This window comes from Nyctereutes procyonoides, unplaced genomic scaffold (genome assembly GCF_905146905.1).
Source record: "Nyctereutes procyonoides isolate TBG_1078 unplaced genomic scaffold, NYPRO_anot_genome, whole genome shotgun sequence".
Taxonomy (NCBI): domain Eukaryota; kingdom Metazoa; phylum Chordata; class Mammalia; order Carnivora; family Canidae; genus Nyctereutes; species Nyctereutes procyonoides.
In genome coordinates this window covers 22150190-22176972 of record NW_026575133.1, presented here as the reverse complement: position 1 = coordinate 22176972, position 26783 = coordinate 22150190, and the positions used below count along the sequence as shown (strand labels likewise).

The following is a 26783-nucleotide window of genomic DNA, read 5'->3' as shown; positions in this document are numbered from 1 at the left end:
CCCTAGGTGAGAGCCAAGCAAGCAAACATGTCCATTCTTCTGCCATAGTCTGTGTGTTGGGGCTACAGGTCTGCTGTCCCTCCTCCCACCGCCCTACCACCCCGTTGTACTAATCGTAAAGCTGAGCCCTCACCCCCCCCACACCACCCCGTCCCACGGCTGAGCTGGGACTTGGACCAGCATTTCCAGGTCACCTAGATGCTCTCTCTGTACACCATGCTTGTGCATCCTTAGTTTCAGTTGATTCACCAGATCTTTGGGAATGTCTGCTCAGGGCCAGGCCCTGAGAAGAGTGTGGGAGACCCACACGGACAAGACAGATGAGCTTCTTTAGGGAACAGGCATATAAAAGGAAAGCAGCTTGTTCAAACAGCCTTTGCAAGTGTGCTGAGCAGAGAAATGGGAAGTGTGGGTTCCCCTGGGGCACCAGTGGGGGTCGGTGGGGGAACAGAGTTTGGGGGTGGAGTTTGAGGGTAAGGGTAGTGTTCCTGGAATAGGGGACAGCATGTGGGCAGGGATGGCTTGGAGAAATGAGCCAAAGGCAGGCCAGGTGATGGGAGAGTGGTGCTTGAGGGGCAGGCTGGCTCTGCTGCACTTAAGGCTGGAAGGGAGGTGGGGGTCACACCCGGGGAGCCTGGGAGTCAAGGTGAATGCTGGAAGGCCGCAGGATTGGTTTGCACTGGCCCATCCACATCCTATAGACAGAGCTTCCAGAATCTGGCAGCCCCTTGCTGCACCCCCACCCCTGACACCCAGCATGTGACCCCTGGAAGGTTCGTGTCCTTAAGCCTAGAACATGTCTGGCTACTGCTTCCGGGCAGTGAATGCCTCACCTGCCAGCTGCCTGAGAAGACAGTGCTGGGAAGGAAGCAAGCATCCACGAGGCCCGTGGTGCCCAGACCTCAGTCTGGGGTATCACCCTAAACCTCATGACTGCCTCCATCCTTCCAGATGTGCGGGCTGTGGTTTGGGAGGATACACAGCAGCTTGCTGCACAAGGGGCCAGGGTGTAGATCCAGGTCTCCAACTGCGGGGCCTGTGTATTCTCCAGCAGGTCTGGCTACAGGGGAAGTAAAACCGGGAGTAAGTTCTGAAGCACTAATTTTAAAAAGTGGGGGAGGCCGGAGACCAGAGGAGAAGTGAGCCCAACTGAGTTTCACAATAAGGCTTGTCATGTCTGGTCCAGCGAGGAGTGTGTCAAGGGTGCATCTCTACAGTGAACTAAGGCAGTGGTGGGATCGGTGTGAATCTTACTTTGCCTCCATTGTTTTATTTATTAGTTATTTATTTTTAAGATTTATTTTTTTGAGAGACAGAGAGCATGGGTGGGAGGGGCAGAGGGAGAAGGAGAGAGAGAATCTCAAGCAGACTCCATGCTGAGCACAGAGCCTAATGTGGGGCTCAATCCCATGACCCTGAGATCACGACCAAGAGTCGGACGCTTAACCAGCTGAGCCTCCCAGGTGCCCCTCCATTATTTTATTTTATTTTTTATTTTTAAATATTTTATTTATTTATTCATGAGAGAGAGAGAGAGAGAGAGAGAGAGGCAGAGACACAGGCAGAGGGAGAAGCAGGCTCCATGCAGGGAGCCCGATGTGGGACTCGATCCCGGGACTCCAGGATCACACCCTGGACCGAAGGCAGGCACTAAACCGCTGAGCCACCCAGGGATCCCCTCCTCCATTATTTTAAATAGGACCCGTGCTAGCTTGTCTTTTTCATTCTTTTACTAGGATTATTTAGATCTCTCCAGAGCACTTAACCAACTTATCTGGCACCTTATGTGTATGATTTCTTTATTTCCTCTATACTGTCTTGGCTTCCCTCTATCCTGCGGCTCTGCAGGTCTGAGATCAATGTCTTCTCCCCACTGTATCCAAGTACCTAGAGAAGCCTGGTACTCTTTACTTCCAATGCTCCCCACTCAGATGCACGGGCACCTGAAGAACCACCAGAGGCGAGGTCCCAGCCCCCTCCCCTCCTGCAGCGGCGACAGCCCCGGGAACGCACGTGTTTGCCCAGAAGCTCCAAACAGTGGACCCGTGCTGTGCTCATGCTGTCTTCCCCGGCCTGTGGCCGCTTAGGTTGGGAGGGTCTTGACACTCGTCATGTGTGGCAGGGATGCTGGACTTTAGGAAGTTGGGAGGGTGACACCCCACACCCCCACCCTCCTTGGAATCTCTAGGATGGTTGTAACTCAGGGTGTTCATATGCAGCAGGCAGCTTTCAGAACATGTCTCCCCCTTCTCAATTTCTATATGGCTTGAAATTTTTCTATAAAGTGCCTCTCCCCCATGAATTAGCACGAGAGATGGATCTATCTTCTAAAACAGAGCAGCATTTCTGAGTTATAAAACCTCAGGAGAAGCTCCAGTTAGTTTGTACAGATTTGGAAAAACCAAGCTGAGAGTAGGGGTGAAGTGGTGGGACAGTGCAGGTTTCTTTCTTTTCTTTTCTTTTTTTTTTTTTAAGATTTATTTATTTATTTGAGAGAGAGAGAGAGAGAGGGAGAACCTGCAAGCGTGGTGGAGAGGGGCAGACAGGGAGGGAGAGAAGCTCAAGAAGACTCAGAGCTGAGCACGGAGCCCAACTTGGGGCTCTGTCTCATGACCCTGAGATCATGACGGGAGCCAAAATCAAGAGTCAGACGCTCAACTGAGCTACCCAGGTGCCCCACAGTACAGGTTTCTAATAATCATAGCTTAAAAAAAAAAAAAAAAAAAAAAAAAAAAAGGTCAGCCCCGGTGGCTCAGCGGTTTAGCGCCACCTTCAGCCAGGGCCTGATCCTGGGGTCCTGGGATCAAGTCCCACATCAGGCTCCCTGCATGGAGCCTGCTTCTCCCTCTGCCTGTGTCTCTGCCTCTCTCTCTCTCTGTGTCTGTCATGAATAAATAAAACCTTTAAAAAAAAAAATCATAGCTCCGAGAGCGACTTGCACTGGTATTTAAATATAATGGTACCTTGCATTTTTATAGTGTTTTAGCGTTAACAGAGTTATGGGGGTGAGGGTCTATGGTATTTATGATTTTTATTACATACTATTTAACACTACAAGTTGATCCAGGATTTAGCGTGTTTGAGATTCTTATCTAAAGTACTAAAGTAGGGGCGCCTGGGTGGCTCAGTCGGTTAAGCATCTGCCTTAGGTTCAGGTCATGATTCCAGGATCTTGGGATCGAGATCCACATCAGGCTCCCCGCTCAGCAGTGAGTCTGCTTCTCCCTCTGCCCCTCCCCTGCTCATTCTTTCTCTCAAATAAATAAATAAAATCTTAAAAAAAAATAAAGTGCTACAATAAAGGTTTTCCTAAAAACCATCTTTTTTGTTAAAAAAAAAAAAAGTATTAAAAATCCCAAAGTGACCCATGCTCCTTCTGGAGTAAGATGGGTTGGTTCCCTTCACCCCGCAGCACCCTCGAGTTCATCCCCCACTCTGGTTCGTGCTGCGCCTTTCAGCATGGGCTTGGCTGGATCCAGGCTGGCCTGCGTGGAGCTCAGCTGCTCCCGGTGTGGTTTAGGCCCAGCGTTGGCTGGCCTGCACCCCCGTTCCTTCCGAGCTAACTCATCACTTTTAGATATTATCTACCAGCTTCCTCTTGCTATAACTGAGCTTTCACTTACTCGCATCCCTGTCTACTGTATTTTCATGATTAAGACTTCATCTTTCTTGTTTGCTGCCGAGCCAAAGGGGATGCTTCCATTACATTTTTCCTTCTTGGACCATCTTTGGTTTTCTTATTTTTATAACATCCAGCAGCCCTCTAAAATGCTTGATGTGGTGTCGCATGGGCACAGGCCTCTCGGTTCACCTCTGCAGCTGGGGTTCACTTGGGGACCATCCTCCTGGGGCCCGCTGACCGCAGCTCCCCCTGGGGTGTCCCCAGATCTTCCTTTGCCACCAGCACTATTCCTGCTTCTGCGACCCAGGACCTCCTCGGTCCCAAGTCACTCCTTCATGCCTGTTGTGGTACAGCCAGCAGCGGCTTCTTGAGGAAGGGGACACGGCAGGTGGACATTTAAAGATCTCGTTGAGTGAAAATGTGATTTTCCCCCCTTCTTTCCCACTTCACTGATACGGTGATGGAACATAGAATTGAATTCTAGGTTGACATTGTCTTAGAACTTTGAACACACTGCCCCATCGCCTTCCCTTTTTGTTAAGAATTAATATATTATATGTAAACTATTTGTTTTGTTCCCTTTGTTTTTTTCCCTCTGGAATAGCATACAGTCTCCTTTTCATCACAAATATTCTACAGCTATATAGTCAGAGGCTTTGGGAGGTTGGGGCTCACCCACCGTGTCAGTGTTTCATGGAGCGTATTGATCTGGAAATGTATAGTTCGAGGCAGTGCTCTGTTGTTATGATTGTCAAGACTTTTTTTTAAAGATTTTATTTATTTATTCATGAGAGACAGAGAGAAAGGCAGGGACACAGGCAGAGACAGAAGCAGGCTCCCTGTGGGGAGCCCGATGCGGGACTCGATCCCAGAACCCCGGGATGATGACCTAAGCCAAAGGCAGGTGCTCAACCCCTGAGCCACCCAGGCGTCCCTGTCATGACTTTTTATAACTCCTTTCCTCCCACTTTCTCTGGTCTCTTTCCCAGGGATGGCCCTCATCCCCTGGACTGAGCGACCCCTTCACTTTTATCTTTTTTCCCTCCTCTTTTTTTGTCATTTCTTTGGCTTTTGATTCCTACTTCTCTTTTGGAGATTTCAACTTTATTTCCACATCCTCCTGTGGAATTTCTTTCTGCTTTTGTTTTCTGTAGACTGGGGGCCCTGTTTAATCTCTTCCTGGCGGCCACAAGCCTGATGTGCTTGGAAACCACACATAGGTCCAGTGTACAGGGCTGGGAGGATTTTGCTGGGGGTCCACCTAACTATATGCTGTCTCATCCTTGTTCTCCTCAGGCTTCTGTTTGGCAGCTTCCCTAAGTTTCTTTAGAGGAGAAGATTCTAGCTTCCCATGGAGAAGGGAGGGGGATAACTGCTCAGGGTTGGGGCCCCTTGGGGGTCCTGGGGGTCTAGCAGCTTCTCTCTGCTGCCCTCCTTGTCCCTTCTGTCTGGGCAACCTGAGACCCCTGAGCTCCTGCCATTTTCGGAGGTTCCTTGTGGGCACTCCCTGCCTCCCAACACCCATGCAGGTGTACGCTTGCTCTCGGCAGAGTCAGCCACTGTCCCTCCAACTGCTTTCCATTTCCTGAGCCAGTTCTCAGAAATATTTTCGAATCCTCTATTTGATGTTTTCTTTGCCTCATTCTTTTTCTGGACCATTGCCGGCCAAGTGGCGGGAGTGGACAAGAGCGGGCTGTGCAGGCACGTATAAAAGGCAGACTGAACAGAGGGAACAGATCTTGGTGACAGGTGCAGTGTAGGGGGAGGCATGTGTTGGGGACCGCGGCTCCCAGTGTCCAGGAGTAGAGACTGCAGGACCCACCGTCCAGGAGGGGCCACTTGGTTCTTTCGTGTGTTAAGTTGGAGGTGTCTGTGGGACATCCAAGCCCACAGTTCTAGAAATCGGTTGGCTACGTGGTCCGTAGCTTGGGGGAGGGGGTTGGGCTGAAATCTTGGGAGAGCATGTGGTTGGGAAAGCAGTTCCCCTAGGGCAGAAGTCTGGGAAACCCAGAATTTATGGGGGAACAGAGAGACAGGAGCCTCCCAAGGAGACAGAAACAGGAAGGTGTTGGAGGATCCTGAAAGGGCAGCTGGGGGCCAGAGTGTGGACCAGAAGAAGTTCTGAGGGACTTAGGCACCAGGCCGCATCAGGGAGCTGCCGGGAGGCCGCGCTGGCAGGTGGGCGGAAGCCGGGCTGAGCGGGTTGAGGAGGGGTGGCTTGGGGACAGTGGAGGCGCCAAGTGCATGCTTTTCCTTTGAGATGTTTCTGTAAGAAGTCAGGGGTGGGGAGGTCATTAGCTATAAGGGCATGTGGACTAGAAGGAGGTTTTGTTTCATTCTCCCAGTGGAAAAAGTTTCAGCACTCTTAATGGATGAGGGAGAGGGGCCAGAGCATACACAGCAACACTCTTCTGAGCTCTGGAATGCTCGTGCTTTTGTTCTTCTGAGGAGATTTCTGTGTCTCGGGCTGATATTAAAACGAATTTGCTTCTCCTCAACATGCATCGGCTGAGGGAGCAGCGTCTGAGCGCTGACTTGTGTCTGCACATTGTTATGGCTGATGCATTGCCAGGTGGAAGGAAGGCCCCAGACTCCTGGGAGAAGCTCATCTGGGTGCAGACGCCTCCACAGGCAGTCCTCAGGATGATGCCAGGAGTCATCACATGGGCCCTGGGGGCGGGGAATCCTTTTCCAGCACCCTCTGGATGGTCAGGATCAGATGCTGGGCCTAGTTGCTCTCCATGGAGCAGGTGCTCTGGTGGAGGCTGTCCGGGGTAGGGAAGAGAAGCTGGCCATCCTTCCAGGTCACACCCAGAACCAGAGACCCGAGTAGCTCCTGACAGGAGCTAGAATAGGGTTAACAAAGCTATGGAAAATCTACCAAAATAACTCGAGAGACCCGGTTCTTCTTTTTTGTTAAGAGTTCTCGGCATGGGCACCAGGCCTTCCCGTGACTGGCTTGTGGTCTGTAGTCTAAGGGTTTCCCTTTCCAGTCATGCTTCCTACCCCGGCCCAGATAAGCTCTGTGGCTGAGGCCATTCCCCTGTGCATGGGGGCAGCCACAAACTAGGCCGGCCCTGGCCTGGGTGCCTCGGGGACTCCGCACTGTTCCCAGACAGACTCAGGAGGGGTGGCGGGGGCCTCAAGGTGGGGCTGAGCCACCCAGAGGCTAGGATATCTTCAGGCCCCCCAGCCTGCTTCCTCTTCTCCTGGTGCCTTCCATCCTTGTACTACCCCTCCCACCCCCACCTCTAAGCCTCAAGCTATTCATTACACTTCTCCTTTACAGAACCACCCAAGATAGCCTGGATTCATCTGGAAAACGTGTGTGTGTGCATGCATGCGCACGTGTGTGTGTGTGTGTGTGTGTGTGTGAGAGAGAGAGAGATAGAATGTTCAAGGGAGGGGGAGACCCAAAGTGATTTCTATTTCCAGAGCTCTGCATGGAGTTTGTTGATCAGACTAGCTGAAACTGTATTTTTGTGAAGTATTGTTAAAACAGGAAGTAGTTCTCTAAAATTGTTCCTCACTGACAGAAGGGGTGGTGGGAGTGAGGCTCATGACTTCATGGAACGGTGGGTCTTTGAAAGGCAAAGAAGCTCCAAAGTGCTGCCCTCCCTGGGTCTCTGTGATGGTCTCCAGACTTGTCCCGTGGAGTAGCCATATTTATCTTGAATTGCCCCTGGGTTGTTTGAGTTTGACCTCAATGAACTGTTCATAGTAACGGTTGATCAAGAAATGACACCAGGGCCTTGGGTGTTGACCCCCACCTGGGGATTCTTCTTGCAAGTGCTGTCAAGACTTTCTTTCTGGAGGATAGGATGGTCAGGCCTCGGCCTCATGGGGTCTTTTGTCAACCATTCCCTGGAACCAGGATAAGTTAAACTCCCCTCCTTTCAAGCACCAAATATTGAAGCCTTCTGGTGGTTTCTCTAAGGCTGAACGTTTCCAGAGCCTGGGCTTTCCTGAGCTGAGCTCTGCAGCCTGTGTGGGGTCCCAGGTGGGCTCTCTGGAGGGAATAGTAGTTCTGTAGGCCCCACAAAGCTCCCTGTACTCCCCCCACATCATGGCTCCTTGGCTGCATGTCAGAAGCATTTGTCTCCTGACTTGCTCTGTGGGGTGAGGCACTAGGTTAGGCTGTAATGTTCAGAGGACCGACCCCCATCTTTGCAGCCAGCGAAGTGCCTCCTTTCTCTAGGAGAAAATAGAACCCTAGGGGGATGCCCTGGAGGACGGGCTGCCTTCTGCAGCCCCAGCAGGGAGACATGCTGTTTTTAAGACAAAGCACTTACCCTAAGAGTTTTTGCTCCAGGTTTTCGCAGCACCATGAGTCCAGGTGGGTATATATTTTCCAGTTGTGCTTACAAGCCTTTTAAGGGCCTGTGTGTACTTAGGGCTGATGTTTTCCAGCAGGACAGCACTTAGGACTCAGGGGACAGCAAGTGTTCTCCTCTTTGCTTGTACTCCTATCCCATTACCAAAAAATCCCTGTCCTGGAATGCAGACAGATGGTACACCTGGAGGTGGTGATGAATCTCATGAGCGTGGAACTGGGGTGGGGGGCGGGGGTGGTGGTAGAATTGAAAGGCTTTGGAGCCAAACATTCTCAGTTTCCCTGTAGGCTTCTTGAATAAGCCACAGTACTCTCCTCTGTGTCCTCCCCAGGGAGGTGGTGCCAACAGGAAACGGCCGTTTGCTGGATGCTCAGGGGATTAAGGAAATGAGATCATGGCTGTAAAACCCCTGGCATGTGTCTTGGGCATAGTAGGTGTTGGATGAGTGGTTGGGATCTGTGTGCATGGTTTCACTTGATTTTTTTGTCTTTTTTATTTTTATTTTTTACTTAATTTAATTGTTTTGGAGGTGAGGAGGGGCAGAGGGAGAGGGAGAGAGAATCTTAAGCGGACTCCACATCCAGCATGGAGCCCAACATATGGGGCTCAATCTCACGACCCTGAGATCATGACCTGAAGTTAGGAGTCAGATGCTTAATGACTGTGCCACCCAGGCATCCCAAACTTGATCTTTTAAATCGTGGTGAAACACACACAGCATAAATCTTACCACTTAACCATCTCTTAGGGCTTTCATTTTTACTGTTTTCATCATTTTAAAGTGTATAGTTCAGTAGCATTAATAACTCTTGCATTATCCAGTTCCGGAATCTTGTATTGCCCTAAAGAGAAACCCCTTACCCATTTGCAGTTGCTCCCCATTTCCCCTCCCCCCAGCCCTGGGCAACCACTCATCTTTCCATCTCTATGGATTTGCTTATTCTGGATCTTTCATATGAATGGAACCATGTAGTATATGGCCTTCAGTGCCTGCTTCTTGCCCTCACCATGATGTTTCCTAGGCTCCTGCATGTTGTAGTGTGGGTCAGTGCCTCCCTCCTCTTTATGATTGAACAAGATTGCCTTGAGTCCTTAATTTGGAGACTTCACAGGATAGTCCTGAATGGTGCAGACAGTCATTCACTCTGGGCCAGGATTCTTTCTGTCTTCATTTCCCCATAGATAGTATAGCAATTTCATAACAGGAGATGTAGCTACAGATGCATGACAGGGGTAGGGGTAGGGGCTAGACCAACCACGAGCCCTCCCAGAGAGCTTAGCCCTGGAGCAGCAGCCGGAATACCCAAGAGCTATGGAGCAACAGCAGCTTCTGGGTCTGGCTGGAGTAGAGAACTGGGTGCAGTGGGGAAGGGCTGGGCTCCCAGATAACAGGCTCCCTGTGTCTCCTCCAGATGCAAGAAAAGGCAAAAGAGATCTACATGACCTTTCTGTCCAGTAAGGCCTCATCACAAGTCAACGTCGAGGGGCAGTCCCGGCTCAATGAGAAGATACTGGAAGAACCGCACCCATTAATGTTCCAGAAACTGCAGGACCAGGTAACCTGTCTTCCCAGCTGGCACTTGGATGTGACACTTACTCCTAGGCTGGGGAGAATTCAGTTAAAACTAAATGTTAGACACCCCAGAAGCCGTCCCTTCCAGCTGGGCAAGTTGAGGCATCCTGAGAGGCTGTGGTTGGTGAACTAGAGGGGACTAGGGGAATGCCAGGCTCAGGATTTGACCCGTCGGAGTCTCCCGCATGCCTGCTTACTTTTCGTCTACACACAGCTTGGACCAACAGTATTATCTAATCTTCTCCACCCAGATTAGAAGGGAGGCTGGAGCTATTCAAGGAACCTACATGGAGGAAGCAATATGTAACTGCTAAAGGGAGGAACAGAGAGAAAAATCTAGAAATTGAGCACGAGGACTCACAATGGTAGGGAACCTGGGGCCGTTTTTGGTGCAAATAATCTAAACATGATCATGCACTTCCAGTGGCCCAAGACTGTAGGCTAGTTCATAGTGAGGCTCCTGAGTTATAAGGAAAAAGGTTAACATTTGACAGTTTATTCCACTTAAAGCAGGAAGAATTGAGTTTAAAAAAGGACCTATAAAGGGTAAATTAGTTTTCTAGCAAGGTTTTTTATGAGATTTGTCAGTGGTAATAGGAAAAGGGATGAGATTGCAGTCAGAGATTTCTTAGACGTGAATTTGCAGATGTGACTATTCAGAGTGTGCTCCGTTCTTCCGAAATGTTATCTATACACTTGTAGATGATGGAACACAGACAAATATCAGACTCTGCATGCACTTTCCTTACTAAGGGAGCAAAGGCTTTCCTTGGCTCACAGGTGGAAATTAGCTTTTAGCTTTATTCAGCAGCCCTCAAAGGTAAGCAAGCCCATACCCATCTGGAGGGCTTGTTAAAACAGACCCTGGGCCTCACCTCCAGAGTTAACCTTCAGATCTAATGGTTCCCGGGTGGCCTGAGACTTTGCCTTCCCAGCAAGTTCCCTGGTGACGCTGAGGTTGCAGGTCCTGGCACGATACTCCGACAACTGGTACAAGACCTTGGTTGGCCTTTTTGCGATCGTTGGGAGCATGTGCAGAGCCCAGAGCCTGTCCCAGCATCCGTGATGCCCCATCTTTGCTCAGCATCAGATTAGGAAACAAGTAGCAAATACAAATTTGAAAAGTAGTTTGAGAATGTTTTCTAGTTGACACAGTGGCAAGTGCAAACTCCATGTGAATCCTTAATCAAATTTAGGTGTTGAAGGAGTTCTGGTGGGTGCAGGAGACTAGTTGAGGGCTTCCTGCAGGTGGTAGTTTTGAGCCAATGGGAAAGATGCCATGGACGTGGATTTGTGGAGTGAAAGGAAATAAAGTAGAATGTATGGCGAAAAGGCATTTCTTTTGGCTGTAGTGCGTAAGGATATCTACTCCACCTGGATCTCTGAGTCCTTTTTTTTTTTAAAATTTTTATTTATTTATGATAGTCACAGAGAGAGAGAGAGAGAGAGAGGCAGAGACACAGGCAGAGGGAGAAGCAGGCTCCATGCACCAGGAGCCCGACGTGGGATTCGATCCCGGGTCTCCAGGATCGCGCCCCGGGCCAAAGGCAGGCGCCAAACCACTGCACCACCCAGGGATCCCCTTTTTTTTTTTTTTTTAAGATTTATTCATTTAGAGAGATAGGGAGACCAGGGGAGGAGGGGCAGAGGGAGACACTCCTCAAGCAGACTCCCCACCAAGTGTGGAGCCCCATATGGGGCTCAATCCCATAACCTTGACTCAGGTTATGAGCCTAAACCAAGAGTCAGACACCCAACTGACTGAGCCATCCAGGCACCCCATGGACCTCAGAGTCTTTCAAAAGCTCCCTAGAGTCACTTTAAAATACAGCTAGAGTTGAGAACCTGGACTGAACCCCCCTGTTGTCCTAGACTGAAAACTCAGTAATAACAATATTTACTATTCAGGAGTGCCCTTCAGTGCCTGATGCCAACTTGGCACGTACCATCTCCTTAATCTCCAATGCATGTTATTTTTCTGATTTTGGTGATATGAAAAGCAAGGTTTGGGAGAGATTATGTGGTTTGTTAGCACAAAGTCACACAGGTAGCAAGAAGTGTTAGAGGCCAGGTGCATTCTTGTCCACCTGTCTTCAAAGACCCCAGTCTCTCTGCCACACTCACAGCCTGGGCTCCTGGGGGCCTCTCACGGCTCCTCAAAGCCCCAAGAGGCCAGCTGGAGCAGAGGGACTGGAGAGACGAGGTGAGCACAGGCAACCCCATTTTCTGGGATTGCAGAAGCCAAGGTAGTAGTGAGGAATGCAGTAAGCTGACAGCCCTGCACTTGATGGGACCGCGGGCTCCCCAGGACCCAGGCCTCTTGCAATTAGTCCTGCAGCACATCCTAAAATGGAACTGGACCCCTGTGACTGGGCACGCTCCCCTCGATGCATACATTGGGGGGGTTTGCTGGCAGGGAAAGGAGGACACACAAGGAACAAAGGCAGATCTTTTTTTAAGTGACAAAGAAAAATATTTTAAAAATTACTTTTACTTACCTAGCTATGAAAGTCATACATGCTTAACAAAAGGATCTTAGGAAATCAAAAATATAAAGATGAAAAATAATTCGTAGTTCTATACCTGGAAAAAAACAGAAATAACATTTGATTTCTAGATTTTCCATCCTTCTCTTTCGTGTGAGCACACATGCGTAGACGCACACAGCATTGTGCCACAATGCGGTTCAAAGGATTTAGTGTGAAGAAGGTACTTGTGTATCCTGTTGTTAAAATTCACTGATTTGAGAGGGAGCAAGGGGCACTAACTCTCTTTCAAAGGTACAACAAGGTGGAAACAGGGTGTTTGGCATCTGAGCTGATTCCACAGTGAGTCCCTGGGAAGGGCTTCTGGGTTCTGTTCCACTTTGGAAAACTCTGCCTCATGAAAGCCTTGCTGGTAACCATCAAAATGTGTGCTCAGCATGGTCCTGTGGTTCTCTGCTCCCAAAAGGCCCCCCAGAGGGCCCTGGTTTTCTAAGTGAAGGAATTTGGAGCTGAGAGGCACATATATGGAACCAACCACAAGAGTTCACCTAACTTGAATCCCACCTGGCTCCATGGCTCTGGCTTTGTTGAGCACCACTTGGCATCAAGGCAGCTAGCTGTCTGAGCTGCCTGCTTCCCGCTCCCTACCTCCCAACCCTGTTTGCCAGGAAGACTTTGGGGAGCCTCAGTCCCTCCTCAGGGCAGCAGGGCCCCAGCCGTGGAAGTGCTGATAGGGCAGGATGGATGTTAGGACAGAGTTAGAACCTAAAAGGGTGGAAAAATCCTCCCTGGGCATTAAATTAAATGACCCCCCCATCTGTGCATCTGATTTAAATGAAAAACTTCTTGGTTCTTCATTCAAGTCCTGTTTATTCTTGGTTTACGCACAGTTCTAGCGGCCTCTGCTTCTTAGGTCACAGCAGATTGGAAGTGCCGGTAGAAGCTGTGCAGCAAGAAGCGATAACTGACAGGCAGGGAGGAGACAGAAAGACAAAACTAAACATAAAACCACAGAGCAGAGATATCTAGAGCCACCGCGTGTGGGCGCCCCCAGCCCCACGCACCACTGTGGGGGCATCCCTGTGCTATGTGATGGTGGCACCACCAGTGATCTTGATACCCCAAAGCATCAAGTTTGAATTGTGGTCGACATATTCTATGAAGGATGTGTTAGACGTTTTAATATCTTAAAAGAAGTTTGCTATCTTACGAGAAGTTTGGGTGCTCAGAACTCTGTCACTTTGAAAACTTATGGAAGTGGAGGGATCGTGCTCCGATTTAACTCAGTTCTGCAAACACAGCCCCTCTGTGCGCCCTGCACATGCGGATAAGGCCAGGAGAGGTGGGGGTAGTACTGTGGCCGTTTCCTTGGAACCTTAGCCTAGAATCAGAGGACAAATTTAAGTTGTGGGAAGCAGGAAGGAGGAGGCGACCTTACAAAGAGTTGATTTTTTTCAATGAATTGCAATTTCCTGCAGTGTCTTTTTTTTTGTTTTGCTTTGTTTTCTTCTTTTAAAAATCCACTGCTGGCTGGTCTATTTCAGCTCTGGTTGGTTTGCTGGTATTTGTTCTTTTATTCACTCCCTTGTGCCACAATGACGATGGAGAGCCTACTGTGTGCCTGGGACCGTGCTAGGAACTATATATGCAGTGAGAAAATCAGCCCCCGTCCAACCACAGAGACAGAAAAAGATAAATGCCATGAAGTACCTACAGCAGGTGGTGGACTGAGAGTGATGATTGAGGGGGGCCTACTTGGGATCTAGTGGTCAGGGAGGGTGCCCCGAAGAGGTGGCTGAGACCTGAGTGGCAAGGAAAGCCAGGTGAGAAGGGGGCAGGACCTTCCAGGGAGAGGCAACAGCAAGCACAAAGGCCCTGCGGTGGGGAGCCACTAGGCGTGTTGGAGGAGGTCCATATGGCTGGAGTATATAGTCAATGAGGACGGCAGTAGAAACTAAGTCAGGAGGGACTGGCCAGGGTGAGGCCCTGAAGCTGTGGTAACCAGTTTACTTTCAAGGATTTTGAATGGTAACTCGTTCTAGAATATGCCAGTTGGGCTAATAAGGTTAGGGCCTCTTCAAAGGTGGGCACCTTGGCCCTGATCCCCAGCTCCAGCCGTGCCCGTGTCTCATGAGCTGTGCAGGAGCCTGATGATGACTCGGTGGTGCAGAGCCTCTCTGTGAACCCGCAGCCTCCTGACCGTGGCTCATCATTTGTTCCCTGATGGCCTGACATCTCCCTCGCTGCTCATCACTTCCTGGATGCGGAGCTCACATTTACCGTCATGATCACTGCGTGTTGGGTGCGTTGGGCGGGGGACGTGGGGGCTCTTGGTGTGGCCTCTGTGTCCTCATCTACGGCGTGTGGCTTCTGGCAAACTCTGCTGCCCCTCGGAGCTGCACAGTGAAGCCATCTAGAACCCTGCAGCGCCCTGATGTTGAACAGCCGCTCCCTGCCAGCCACATCTTTATTTCCTTAGGCCTGACTTTTCCCCCCTTTCCTATGACCTCAGAGTTCATTAGCTGTGACACATTGGGCAAGATACAGTCTGTGCCTCAGCTTCCCCTTTTGTGAAATGGAGATTATGATAAGACACTTACGAGGCGAAATGCAGTCGTGTCTGTGTTTACTCAGAGCCCTCTGTGTTAACTGTGCGTGTCCTTTAGACTGTCATGTGAAGATAAACTTTAATTTCATGCAATAGTTCTTAACTGGGGATGATTTTGTGCCCCCCCCCTCCGCCCACCGCCTGCCCAGGGGACACTGGGCAGTGTCTGGAGACCTTTCTGGCTGTCACAAGCGGGGTGGCAGGGGGGGCACCAGCAGCTCCTGGGCAGAGTCCAGGATGCTGCTAAATATAAGGCACGGGACAGCCTCACACGACACAGAATGATCGGCCCCAAGTGTCGGTGGTGCCCAGGCTGGGAAAGCCCAGCTCAACAGAACTCCCAAAGGACTCCCAAACCCGCGGCGGAGCTCGCGGCCTCAGGCCCCCACCGATAACCAGCCAGGGTCGCGCGGCTTTCGCCAGCGTCGTGACTTCGGGAAACACGAGGGCCGAGCCCCACCCCCCTGTGGTTTCCACGATGCCTCCACGTGTGCATCTCATGGGACTTGGGGGGGGGGTGGTGGTCCCGGGGAAGTGTGAAAGGTCACCCCAGGGGACGGCAGCACGGCTGGCCTCAGGTCACCGCGCAGGGTGAGGGGAATCGGTGGGCTCGTGGCCCACGGACCTGGCCTGGGCCAAGCGGTGGCCTTCCTCACTGTCCCCTCCTGGTTGGGGCCACCCCTCGCCTTTGCACATGCCGTAGGGCAGCATGAAACCCCCGCCAGCGCTCTCCCTTCTCCAACACGCAGGGAGCAAAATTGATCCCCGCGGCCTAAGGCGCTCCTCTATGTACGAGAGAGGACAGCACCCGTCCCCGGTGGCCCTGTCAGCTCAGTGGGCTGGGAACACGTGTGTCCCGTTCTGTCGCACGGCTGGGAGCTCCAGGGAGGAAGGCCACCCAGGGCCCGCTCGGCCTGAGCGCATCCTGCTACTGTGCCGTTCAAGATCCTGAGCAGGTTAATTTTAAAAATTAATTCTTTTAAAGATTTCATGTATTTATTTATTTAGAGAGCAAAAGCAGGAGGAGGGGCAGAGGGAGAAGGAGAGAGAATCTCAAGCAGACTCTGTGCTGAGCGTGGAGCCGGACACCAGGCTCGATCCCACGACCCTGAGATCATGACCTGAGGCTTAATCAAGAGTCGGATGCTTAACCAACTGAGCCACTCAGGCACCCCTAAGAATTACTATTATTATTATTATTTTAAAGATTTTATTTATTTATTCATGAGAGACAGAGAGAGAGAAAGAGAGAAAGAGACACAGGCAGAAGGAAAAGCAGGCTCCATGCAGGGAGCCCGATGTGAGACTCGATCCCGGTTCTCCAGGATCACGCCCTGGGCTGAAGGCAGCACTAAACTGCTGAGCCACCCGGGCTGCCCACTATTATTATTTTTTAAATATTTTATTTATTTATTTGACAGAGAGGGAGTATGAGCAGGGAGAGAGGCAGGCAGAGAGAGAGAGGGAGAAGCAGACTCCCCACTGAGCAGAGAGCCCGACACGGGACTGGATCCCAGGACCCCAGGATTATGACCTGAGCCAAGGACAGACGCTTAACTGACTGAGGCACCCAGGCACTCCTAAAAATTATTTTTACTTGTTAAATAACTACATGTTCATTGTTGAAAAGAAAAGAAAATTCACATGACCCATGAGGGTCTGAAGTAAAAAGTTACTCACCCCAGGCCGTGCCTTCTCTCTCCCTCCCAGGCAGTAATGCCCATATGTTTCAGATCCTTCCAGACCCTTCCCTGAAAGTATAAGAATGGAAAGCTTTGAAATCTGCTCAGTGACTTGACATTATGCCATGTCAATGATTTGAAACAAAACTCTGCTCCTATAAGTTTCTCAGCACCATCTTAAACCCCTTTCTTGCCCTGATGCCTTGGATTTGGATTCCACAAGATTGGGTTGGAATCCAGTTGGTTCGCTCCGGGACAGCAAGGAGACTGGAGATGATGGGAGGGTCAAGGTCATTGCACATGACAACTTGAAATCATTGCTTTTTTGGACCATGAAAAAAGAAGGTTTGAGGGCAAGCTCATCCTTCTTCCTTAAACCCAAGGGATCCCAATGCTTACACTTAAGCAGGTTTTAGATGCTGCCAGGACATTCCCATCCAGGTTTCTTGCTAAGTCTGGTTTGGGGGAAGGGAGAATGGAGGCAGCTTTCTCCACGGAAAAGGAAGCCTTCAACCTCCGATGCTTAAAAAAAAAAATGTAGAAAAGACTTCAGTGAGATGTCAATGCTCCCAGCCACATCCTTGACAGAAAGGAACCATGCGTCCGGCCCCTTGTTAGTAGTGTCTTTTGTCTTTTCTTTGAATTTCCCCAGAACCCAAGAAGTGAGAAACACTTCCTTTTTAGACATCAAGAAGAAGGGGTGGACCAGTTGGTGAGGATCCAGCAGTGGGGGAGGGGCATGACCCCATGCTTCCGGGGTCATGTAGGGGTCCACTCCCTCCACCCCTAGTATCTTCAAGTCTGCAGTGGGGGCTAAGGCTGGGGATCCTGGGCACCTCCGTCTTGTGGGTGCCAGCTGACATCTGCCCCTAAAGATTGAGTCCAGTCCTGAAATTGGCATTTTCCAGAGTGCAAAGCCAGAAAGGGCAGGTCATGGGTTTTCATTCAAATGGAAGAAAAGTTGGCTCCCTCCATCTGCCACAGCCTTTGCCTTATGAGGGATGGGGTGGGGCAGGAAGGATAGTATTTGAAATACTTTGAGATTTTTTTTAATATAACTCTAAAAGTGTGTTTAAGGGAAGAAGATCAGAGGGATACTAGAATAGCTTTTAACTCTCCTCCTGATGGCAAAGGCAAAAATAAAATACCTTCACCCCACGTATAAAGCATGTCATTTGGGCCTTGGATTCGAGTGTTACGGACTCCAGGAAAAAGTAGATGAATTGACCCCTGCTCCATGGGATAGCACCCCACCCATGGGCCTGTGAGGGGATTTCACCCTCGAACAGGCGTCTTTCCTTCTCTGTTCATGTCCCCCTTCTTTCCAGAGTTTTAATCCCACCAGCATGCTGTCCCTGTCTGGCAGCCTGTCCAGGAAGCAGGAGCACTATCCAGGATAACAGAAATGTCCACGGCCCAGCCTCGCAGGTTGGGACAAGTATCGAGCTGAGCTGCTGTGCAGTGGATGCACCCCACTCAGTAGATGGCGAGGCCGTCTGGAACTTGCGTGGTGGGGACATCCCTGTGTGTGCCCTGCCCCGTGGCTTCTGATCATTTCATAGCCTGAGGGCTGGAGGGAGGGAGCTTGCTTTCTTCGCACTTTTTGTCTGTACGTGTGGGTATGAAAGCATGTCTGTGGTCTGGGTGTGTGGGAGGAGAGCACGTTCTAGAAGTGTAGTTCAGAGACCGTGGTGCTTGCCACCTTCTTTCAAGAACTCAGTTCTTGAAGCAAATATGAAATCCCACTACTAAAACGTTTTGTTGCATTAAAGGATTTATTTTTTCTCCTTGTACCCAGTTGAAATCACATGGCACAGGGGTTTGAAAAGGAGGGAGGATGCTCATTTAGGTCTTTTAATGTTCCTGCTGTCTGAGAGGCATGAAAAGATTAGGCTTGAAACACACTTGATGGAGACAGTGATGAAATCTTTACTGAGGAAGTTTAGGCATCCTGTCTTCCCCGTGGATGAGGGTGCTTCCCGGAGGGGGTCCTTTCCTGGAGCAGCAGATTCGGAATGACTTCCGGTTGCAGCACCCCGTGGCTGTTTTCCCTTGAGGAAAGGGAAATCCTAATCAGTCAGCACCCTGGGTCTGGAGAGGGAGAGTCCTGGTCATGTAAGGGGACCTGGCACATAGATGCCCACGGGCAGGGGGGCTCCCTCTCTTTGCCTTTATCACTGAGAGTTTCACCTCCAGCCTCCTGCAGGAGTGGATCCCAAGGCAACGATGCTAAATAGGTTATAGACAAGGCATGCTGCCTACAGATGTGGGGCTGCCAAAACTCTCAACCTGCTGAGCCACAGCTGTCTTGGCCAAAAAAAAAAAAAAAAAAAAAAAGGTATGGAATGCACCTTAGCTGCCAACTGGAGTTTTCTACTTCATTGGCTGCCTGTCTCTCAGAAGGACTTCTGCTCTATGGCTCTGCTCCGATGCCGTCTGCCCACCTGGAGCACCACCCCGCACCCCAGATTTGTCTCCACCTTCTGCTTTCTCTTCCCTGCGGACAACTTGAGGTGTGTTGGAAGGGTGATGCTCTCAGTTCAGGCCTGGTGAGGCCAGTTATCCCCATCAGAGAGTCCTCATTTTGTAGAACCTTCTGGAACACCTAGGTCCATCTCATTTTCTGTGCTCCAGTAAGAGTGAGCTGAAATCAATAAGCTGACTGTGAGTTTCCAAGGGCTGTCTTAACAAATTATCTCAAACTGAGTTGCGTAAAACAACAGAAATTTAATCTCTCGGTTCAGGAGGTCAGAAGTCTGAAATCAAGGTGTCGGCAGGGCTGTGCTCCTCCCATAGGCTGTATGGAAGGATCTTTCCCGGCTTCCTCCTGGCTTCTGGTGGGGACTGGCATTCCTGGTGTTTCTTGTCTTGTAGCTGCATCACTCTGGTGGTTGCTTCTGTCTTCACATGGCTTCTTCTCTCTGTGTCCCTCTGTGTGTCCTATCCTCTTCTTAGGAAGACCCTGCTCCTTGGAAGATGATGTCACTGTGACAAGATCCTCACCTAACCCTATTCCAAATAAGGTCACATTTTGAGGTTCCAGGTGAACAGACACTTTGCAGGTCCAGCATTCAACCATCGTACTGACTTTTAGGGATATTTGTTTCCCATTTATACACACAAATGCACTTTTTTTAAAAAAGATTTTTTTTTTTTAAGTATTCTCTACACCTAACATGGGGCTCGAGCTGATGACCCTGAGATCAGGAGTCACAAGCTCCTCCGACTGAGCCAGCCAGGTGCCCCCACAGATAGACTCTTGGAGAACATACTTGGAATCATTGTTTCTCGTTTTCATACATTTTAAAAATTTAATGTTCAGTGGTGTAACGCTCACCTATTACATTCTTTCCACGTCTCTCTTTGCAGCCTTCATTTTTAGTGACTGCCTATAGGTCTGTCAGGTGAGTGGTAGGACTGCCTAGTGGTTAGGAGTAGGGGCTCACAGGGCAAGGTGGCCAGCGTTCGCATCCGACCCATCTCTCTTGGGCTGTTACAAGCTGTGACGCCTCCAAACTCCGAGGTTGAAGTCCTAAACCCTAGCACCTCAGAATGTGACTGTGTTTCAAGATAATTTTAATTATCTAATATATCTAATCTAAATATCTAAATCTAAATATCTAAAATATCTAATATACAGATAATAACCCTTTAAAGAGATAATTTTAAGGAGATAATTCATGTAAAATGAGGTCATTGGAGTGGGCCCTACATCCAATATGATTGGTGTCCTTCTAAGAAGAGGTGACACACACAGAGGGAGGATCGTGTGAGGACACAGAGGAAGACGGCCACTTATAGAGCTTCTTCAACTCAACATGGAGGTACATCTTGACCATAAGTTGAAAATCTTGTAAGTTGAAGATGATATTTAACACATCTAACCTACCGACCCTCATAACTTAGCCTAGAACATGCTCCAAACACTTAACATTAGCCTACAGCTGGGCAAAATCATGTCGCACAAAGCCTACTTTACAACGAAGTGTTGGATATCTCACATGGTTTATGGAATATTAGACTGAAAGTGGAAACAGAACTGCCGTAAGGGTGTGGGGTGGTTGTCAGTATGAGCTGTTTGCGCCCATGATCGGGGGACAGACTGGAGGCCGGGGCCCAGCATCACCAGCAAGGAACGTACTGTGAATCGCTAGCCGGGGGGAAAAGATCAAATTTCAAAGTTTGAAGTACAGTTTCTACTGAATGTGTGTTGTTTTTGCACTGGTATAAAGTAAAAAAAATCATAATCTGGGCCATTTTAAGCTGGGGCAAGGCACCAAACCCCGAAGGCCTAGTTTCTTCTCTCTGCAATCAGGTCTCATCGGGTCCCCGTGAGGATTAAAGGAAAGAATGCTCGGGGCGCTGCCTGGCGCTGGGCTGGAAGGTGCTCCCGGCAGTCTCGGTATCCCCTGCGTCATTTCACCAGCCCCTGTCATTGCACGGTGGGTGGTTTCTGTTCATTCATCAGGCGAATGTTTACTGGACCCCAGTCGCGGCCACTGGACCCCAGTCGCGGCCACTTGCCCCGTGATGACTAAGACTGTGGCCTGTGGTCAGCAGCCAGGTACGCTGCCTTTGGCCACTTTCTTGAAAGGGATTTTTGGGAGCATTCTCTATTCTCCGAGCTGTTTTCACCAAGCACCCCCCATGGGGGCCCTGTAATGGGAGCACCCTGTTGCCATATGCTCTGAGGCCTGTGCCCAGGAGAGCCTTTGCTGATGGGCAGTGATGAGCTATTAGGCAGCTCAGAGCCCCAGAAAATGTTGGGAGCGATAGCCCTTTCCTTTTTCCTTTTCCCATGGAGGTCTGATGGCTTCGGCCACCACCCGGTGACTCCACAGCCCCTGGAGGCGGGCGAAGGTTCCTGGAGGAGGAAGTCCTAGCCCAAAAGCCTTCATGGGCATTTCACACCTGGCCACGGCAGGGAGTGGCCCTTATGTTCCTGTTAAATAGTTTGCAGCCCTATCCCCTCGAGCTTGCTGGCACTCGTGGAGTCCTGAGAGCCTGTGGCCTCTCAGGATCTCGAGCATTCCCCTCAGCTGAAGCAACCCCCTGCCCTCTGTCCCCTGCCGCCTCCATCCCTGGGTGCCTTTTTCTTCTCTTCTTTGAAGTGTGAGCCTCAGAGCCACGACAGGCAAACAGGATGTTCCACTCCCACATGCAGAGACTTCAGACGAGACACTTGGGTCGAACCGCATCCTGCTGGCAGTGGTGGGTCCCATCTGCTGCGGACCTGGTGTGGGAGGGGTGCAGGGCTGGGTGCCAGGAGGGGTACTCATGAGGCGGCCTTCATGAGTCACTCTGAGCCTCATTCCAGACTTCCTGACTAGGTGGGCATGTCACAGTCCCCTCTGGGAGCCCTGTGCCTGGAAAAGCCAAATAATGCAGGTGGTGATGGATGGCAGCACCTGCGCAGCATGTTTGTGGGAGGCCGTGGCATGATAATGGCATTCCTTATCCCCCGCCTTGCCCTTGGCTATGATTTTTGTTTTCTGGGAGATTTTTTTTTTATTGTTGTTTTAAAATGAATGATTTCTCCAAACCCCAGCAAATCAGTCTAGGATTGCAAAATTGCTATAAAATAGGTGATGGCCATGGAGAGACACAAGGTGGGGATTTATGGAGGCGTGATCTTCCTGAACAGCTGCAGATCTGAGGCAAGACTGGAGGGACACCCAGGGAAGGGCAGGCAAGAGTGTAAGAGTTTAAGGAAAACACAGAGTCCTAAATCTTCGCTGAGCGGTGGGCTTGGAGGATTAGCAAAATGATTTAGGCGCTTCTCCTGGGGGTGAAGCCATCTTGGGAGAAGGAAGGTATAAAGGCGGAAGGTTCCAGGTCTCCAATCCCCCAGGCAGATGTTCTGAGTCCTTAGACTCCATCAGACATTCAGTTTTCTTTTCTTTCTTTCTTTTTTAAAGATTTTATGAGAGAGAGAGAGAGAGAGAGAGAGAGAGAGAGAGAGAGAGAACGGGTGCACACAGCAGGCAGAGGGAGAGGGAGAAGCAGGCTCCGAATGAGCCACTCAGGCACCCCAGACATTCAGTTTTCAAAATAGTTTGTCTGTGTGTTGGCTGAGGTCAAATTTTAAAGATGTCAGGGAGGACACCTGCGTGGCTCAGTGGTTGAGCATCTGCCTTTGGCTCAGGTCATTATCCCGGGATCTTGGGATCGAGTCCCACATCGGGCTCCCTGCGGGGAGCCTGCTTCTCCCTCTGCCTATGTCTATGCCTCTCTGTCTCTCAAGAATAAATAAATAAAATCTGAAAAAAAAAAAAAAAAGGATGTCAGGGTTTTACCACCCACTTGAAAACCCTGCCTGGCAGTGAGTGACATTCTAGACACCCCTAGAACTTTCCACTTGAGCCTGTCATAGTTCAGTAAGCGAAGACACCAGGGTACTTGCAGATTTTCCATCTGCAGAAGGTCCTGAAAATTCAGTTGAAAGGTTTGAGAGAGAGACAATGAGGGAGATTTCTCAAGAGACGATACTCCATGACAGCCGGAAAATACTTTCCTGTTTGCTTCTCCTTTCTCCACCACTTTTGTAGGGCAGGGGAGGAGAGTGGCAAAGGATCAGGGTGGGGGAGTGGGGGAGAGGGGAGGCTGGGAATAGGGACGGTGGCTAAGAAGAGAGGGGGCGACTCTCTGAGGACGTGTGGTGCAGGAGGCAGCCCTCTAATCTAGGGGACTTAGGTTCCGGGATGGGTGGTCCTCTCGGACCCCACGAGCACACAAGGGAATCCCTGCTTTCCCAGAGCCATGCTCCTGGGCCTGTGTGAGTGCGCAGGTGTCCGCAAGCTGCAGCCAACTGCTGCTTCCTTTAATTAGGGCCTGTTCCCAGAGCCTCTCCTTGCTAAGACTGTGGTTTCACCCACCCCTGCCTGCATTAAATAAGCCCTATTTTTGTTCCTTGGCATAATAACAGGTTTATCTGAGACCTTGGATGCCAGACTTCTGGGGGGTCTTAACAATATCGACATCACCTGAGGTGACCGTGGCCTTCCCAGTAACCACCCTCTCTACAGAATGGTTTCTGTTCGGCCATCTCCAGGTTCTGGTGAAATCCATCCCTGTGTTATCTGTACAAATAAAGTGGAGATTTTTTTTAATTTTTTTATTTATTTATGATAGTCACACACACACACACACAGAGAGAGAGAGGCAGAGACACAGGCAGAGGGAGAAGCAGGCTCCATGCACCGGGAGCCCGACGTGGGATTCGATCCAGGGTCTCCAGGATCGCGCCCTGGGCCAAAGGCAGGCGCTAAACCACTGCGCCACCCAGGGATCCCTAAAGTGGAGATTCTTAACGGACCTCTTGATACAAGGGTATGAATCAGTGCTGTCCACATTCATACTTCCGTGGAAGATAAAGATAGATTTGTTCGTGTGGCAGTAACTATTATATTCCGTCGAGACTCATAATGACCCAAACCATCCAGGAAACCTTCCCTGCCCAGCACACAACTTAACTTGCTTGGTGTGTTTTGCACATATTTGCCTTCTTTGGCACACGGAAGGTATTTAATGAACATTTGATAGAATGACTCATGGTCTGATTAAGCCTCAACCTTTAGACTCTTTTTCCTTTTTCTCCTTAGATCTTCAACCTCATGAAGTACGACAGCTACAGCCGCTTCTTGAAGTCTGACTTGTTTTTAAAACACAAGCGAACCGAGGAAGAGGAAGAAGATCCCCCTGATGCCCAAACTGCAGCTAAAAGGGCTTCGAGAATTTATAACACATGAGCAGCCCAAGAGCTGACAGGACTGGTGGCTGTCAGAGGCAAAGGGACTCACTCTCAGGACCATGCAGGGTTTCTCATTGCTTTGTTATCTGTAAGGACTGAAATGTAAAAAACCCTCCAATGGGATATGTGTATTTTATTAACTGCTTGACCTGTAAGTTTTGCATGATGGCTAATCTTACATAAAACAACAAATAGCTTTGAGGTTTTAGTTCACAAACACACACACACACACACACACACACACAAGCAGAAGCGTCCTTAAACACTGGATACTTTGAGCGTTTTGTAGCCTGATTAAACATCCTGTGAGGCCACCAGGTGAAACTTAGAGCCACCTGTTACCTTTAAGTCTTTGCCCGGCCTCTGCGGGAGGGGTCATGCATGTCCACCGATTCACTTGGCAAATCAGCTCAAGAATGACTTGAGTTGTCAAACCCAGGCCCCTGGGGGTGTCATCTGTCAGGCGCCTTTTTGGATTAAGTACCTGTTGAGAGTAAGTTCCGACCTGGGAAAGGAAAAGTCCTCACCGACAGCCTCTACAGATTTGGGGAGCTGTGTGTGAGCATCATCAGAGGGTTCTTATTTCTGGTGTGTGGGTTTGTCCTGGTTTTGCCTACCGTCTGTGACATTTCATGCAGCACAGATAAATAGTTCACCTTGACAGAAACAGGATCTCAACCAGGAAGAAAGAAAGACACATGTGGAATTGTTCAGGGTCCCCCGTGACAACGCAAGGCGGTGTTGGACGAGCTCGTGGCACATGGCCTGTGCCAATGATGGAACTGGTGGGATGATTCGTTCCCCCATAGCCCTTCTGGGGACACATTGGAACCCTTTCTTCTCTGTCCTACCCTTTACTGGACTTGTTAACTCTGGGCTTGACGCTTCAATGAGGGGAAAGAAATGGTCTTTGAAAAGTTTCTTCGTGGGTGGAGAAGCTGTGCTTGAAATCCTGCTTGGCCCAGGCTGTCCCAGCCAGCCCAGGTGCCACCCACACCCCCCTTTCCGAGCAGAGCCCAGCGGAGCCCAAGGTCAGGCCCAGTTCCCTCCTGCCGCTTGCTCCCGCCATCTGCTGCTGCCAGGCCTCTCCAGCATGTTTGCCAAACCTCCAGCTCCTGTTTGTACAAACACAGCAACCAGACTGTTACTTGCGAGCCTTCCCACTCAGACGTTTCCATTTGCAAAATTCCCTGATGTCGAGGGTGACCATGTAGTTTATTAATCACACCAGGATAGTTTTGAGAGAGAAGGGAACTAAGTTTAGTGATTATGCTGGGATAATCGGCACAGACTGGTTCGATTCTGAGTGAGCCATTTGCGATGATGACTGTCCCCTCCCGTGACCACTCTGCTGTTCTCCTGGTTCCCCAGCGTCAAAATGTCCATTCACTGTGGTCGAAGGTTTCCTGTCCGTCCATCTCCGGCCTGGGGAAGGGACAGCCTTCGGGAGCCATTGACTGCTGAGAACCAAGTGACTTGACCGTGCATTTATCAGAAACGGCAAATGCTCGATCCCTTGGGTGGGGGGATGTCTGTGCCTTCCCCCAGGACATCCCAGACAAGCCTTCTCTCTGCCTAGGGCGAGTTAGTGACTGAGACACACACCCAAGGGACATGTCATCTATCCTCAATTTGCAATTTGCAGTTTCCTGAGCAGGAAAGTGCAGAGCTGCACACCCACCCCACCACGCCGTTGCAGGTAGAGGGTAACTTGGGGTTGCCAGGGAGTTGAACAAGCGGGTCTGTGCTCCCTTTGATGAGCCTGTATGGGACTCAAAGAGCCTTTGGCCTTTTCCCTCTTTCCACTGGGCTCAGAGACCCTTTAGAGTGGTGGTCTCTTTATAAGTGCTCGAATAAAGGAAATATCCAGAGTCAGCCCGAAGATGATCTAGCAAAAGAAAAGCCTGTCACATGGGAGCTGCCTGAAAAGCTGAGAGCCAGTGGGATGCGAGCCCCGTACGTTTAACCGCAGCGTGCTCCTACCGGCATGAACTCCTGCCACTTCCTCTGGCTTGCTCCCGCCTGGCTGCCCACATCTATGCCGCCTGCACAGCTGAGGCGTATACAGAATTCAGCTTCCTGAAGCCACTGTAAAAGCAAGCCGGAAGTGTAGGGAATCCATGCAGCCAGCAGATGCTTCTAGCCAGCTTTTCACCCTCGCCCTGTCTGGCCATCCATCCACTTGTTGACTAGCATCTCCATTGTGTCTGCAATGCTCCAGGGAGTATGTTAGGTGCCAAGATTCAATGGGGGTGGGGTGGGGTGGGGTGGGGGTGGGGAATGAAGCAGCCACTAGGAGTCATGCCCTCGTGGCACGGACAGGTGTTACCAAGAACAGATTTTGTTCATACTCAGGTGTGCTGAGGAGATTGAGAGATGATGACCATTGCAAAGAGAGTCTGGTACAGGTCCTAAGAGGAGGGGTGGGCCGTGCCATGTAGGGCTGCGTGGGGGAGCCACCAGGGCTGGTGGGGAGGCAGAGGGAGCAAGGGGAAACTGTGGGCAAAGGCATTTACTGTGGTTTCCTTGGGAAAGGCAATGCAGGGTAAGCAGGCTTGGATTGGCTGGGTTGAATAACCTCCACAGGCTCTGGGGGCCCTGGGGCTGTCCCTAGCTGTCTGGTACCTGGGCCCAGGTGATGAGGGCAGGTGGCCCAGAGTGTGAGAGCCCTGTGATAAAGGATGTGGTTGGGATATGCATCTGGATCGGTTCGTTAGCCCCAGTGGTT

At 50.3% G+C, this 26783-nt stretch overlaps 1 protein-coding gene across 2 annotated transcripts in view; it reads left to right on the top strand.

Annotated features, from left to right (window-relative positions):
• The window catches only part of RGS10 (regulator of G protein signaling 10), a 39642-nt gene extending 15259 nt beyond the window's left edge, over positions 1-24383 (top strand). For both annotated transcript variants that reach the window (XM_055299972.1, XM_055299974.1), the window contains exons 4-5: positions 9369-9512; positions 23907-24383. In XM_055299972.1, the coding sequence (XP_055155947.1) occupies positions 9369-9512; positions 23907-24053 (291 nt within the window). In that variant the 3' untranslated portion in view covers positions 24054-24383. The remainder of the gene's footprint in view (positions 1-9368; positions 9513-23906) is intronic.
• The last annotated feature ends 2400 nt before the right edge of the window (positions 24384-26783 follow it).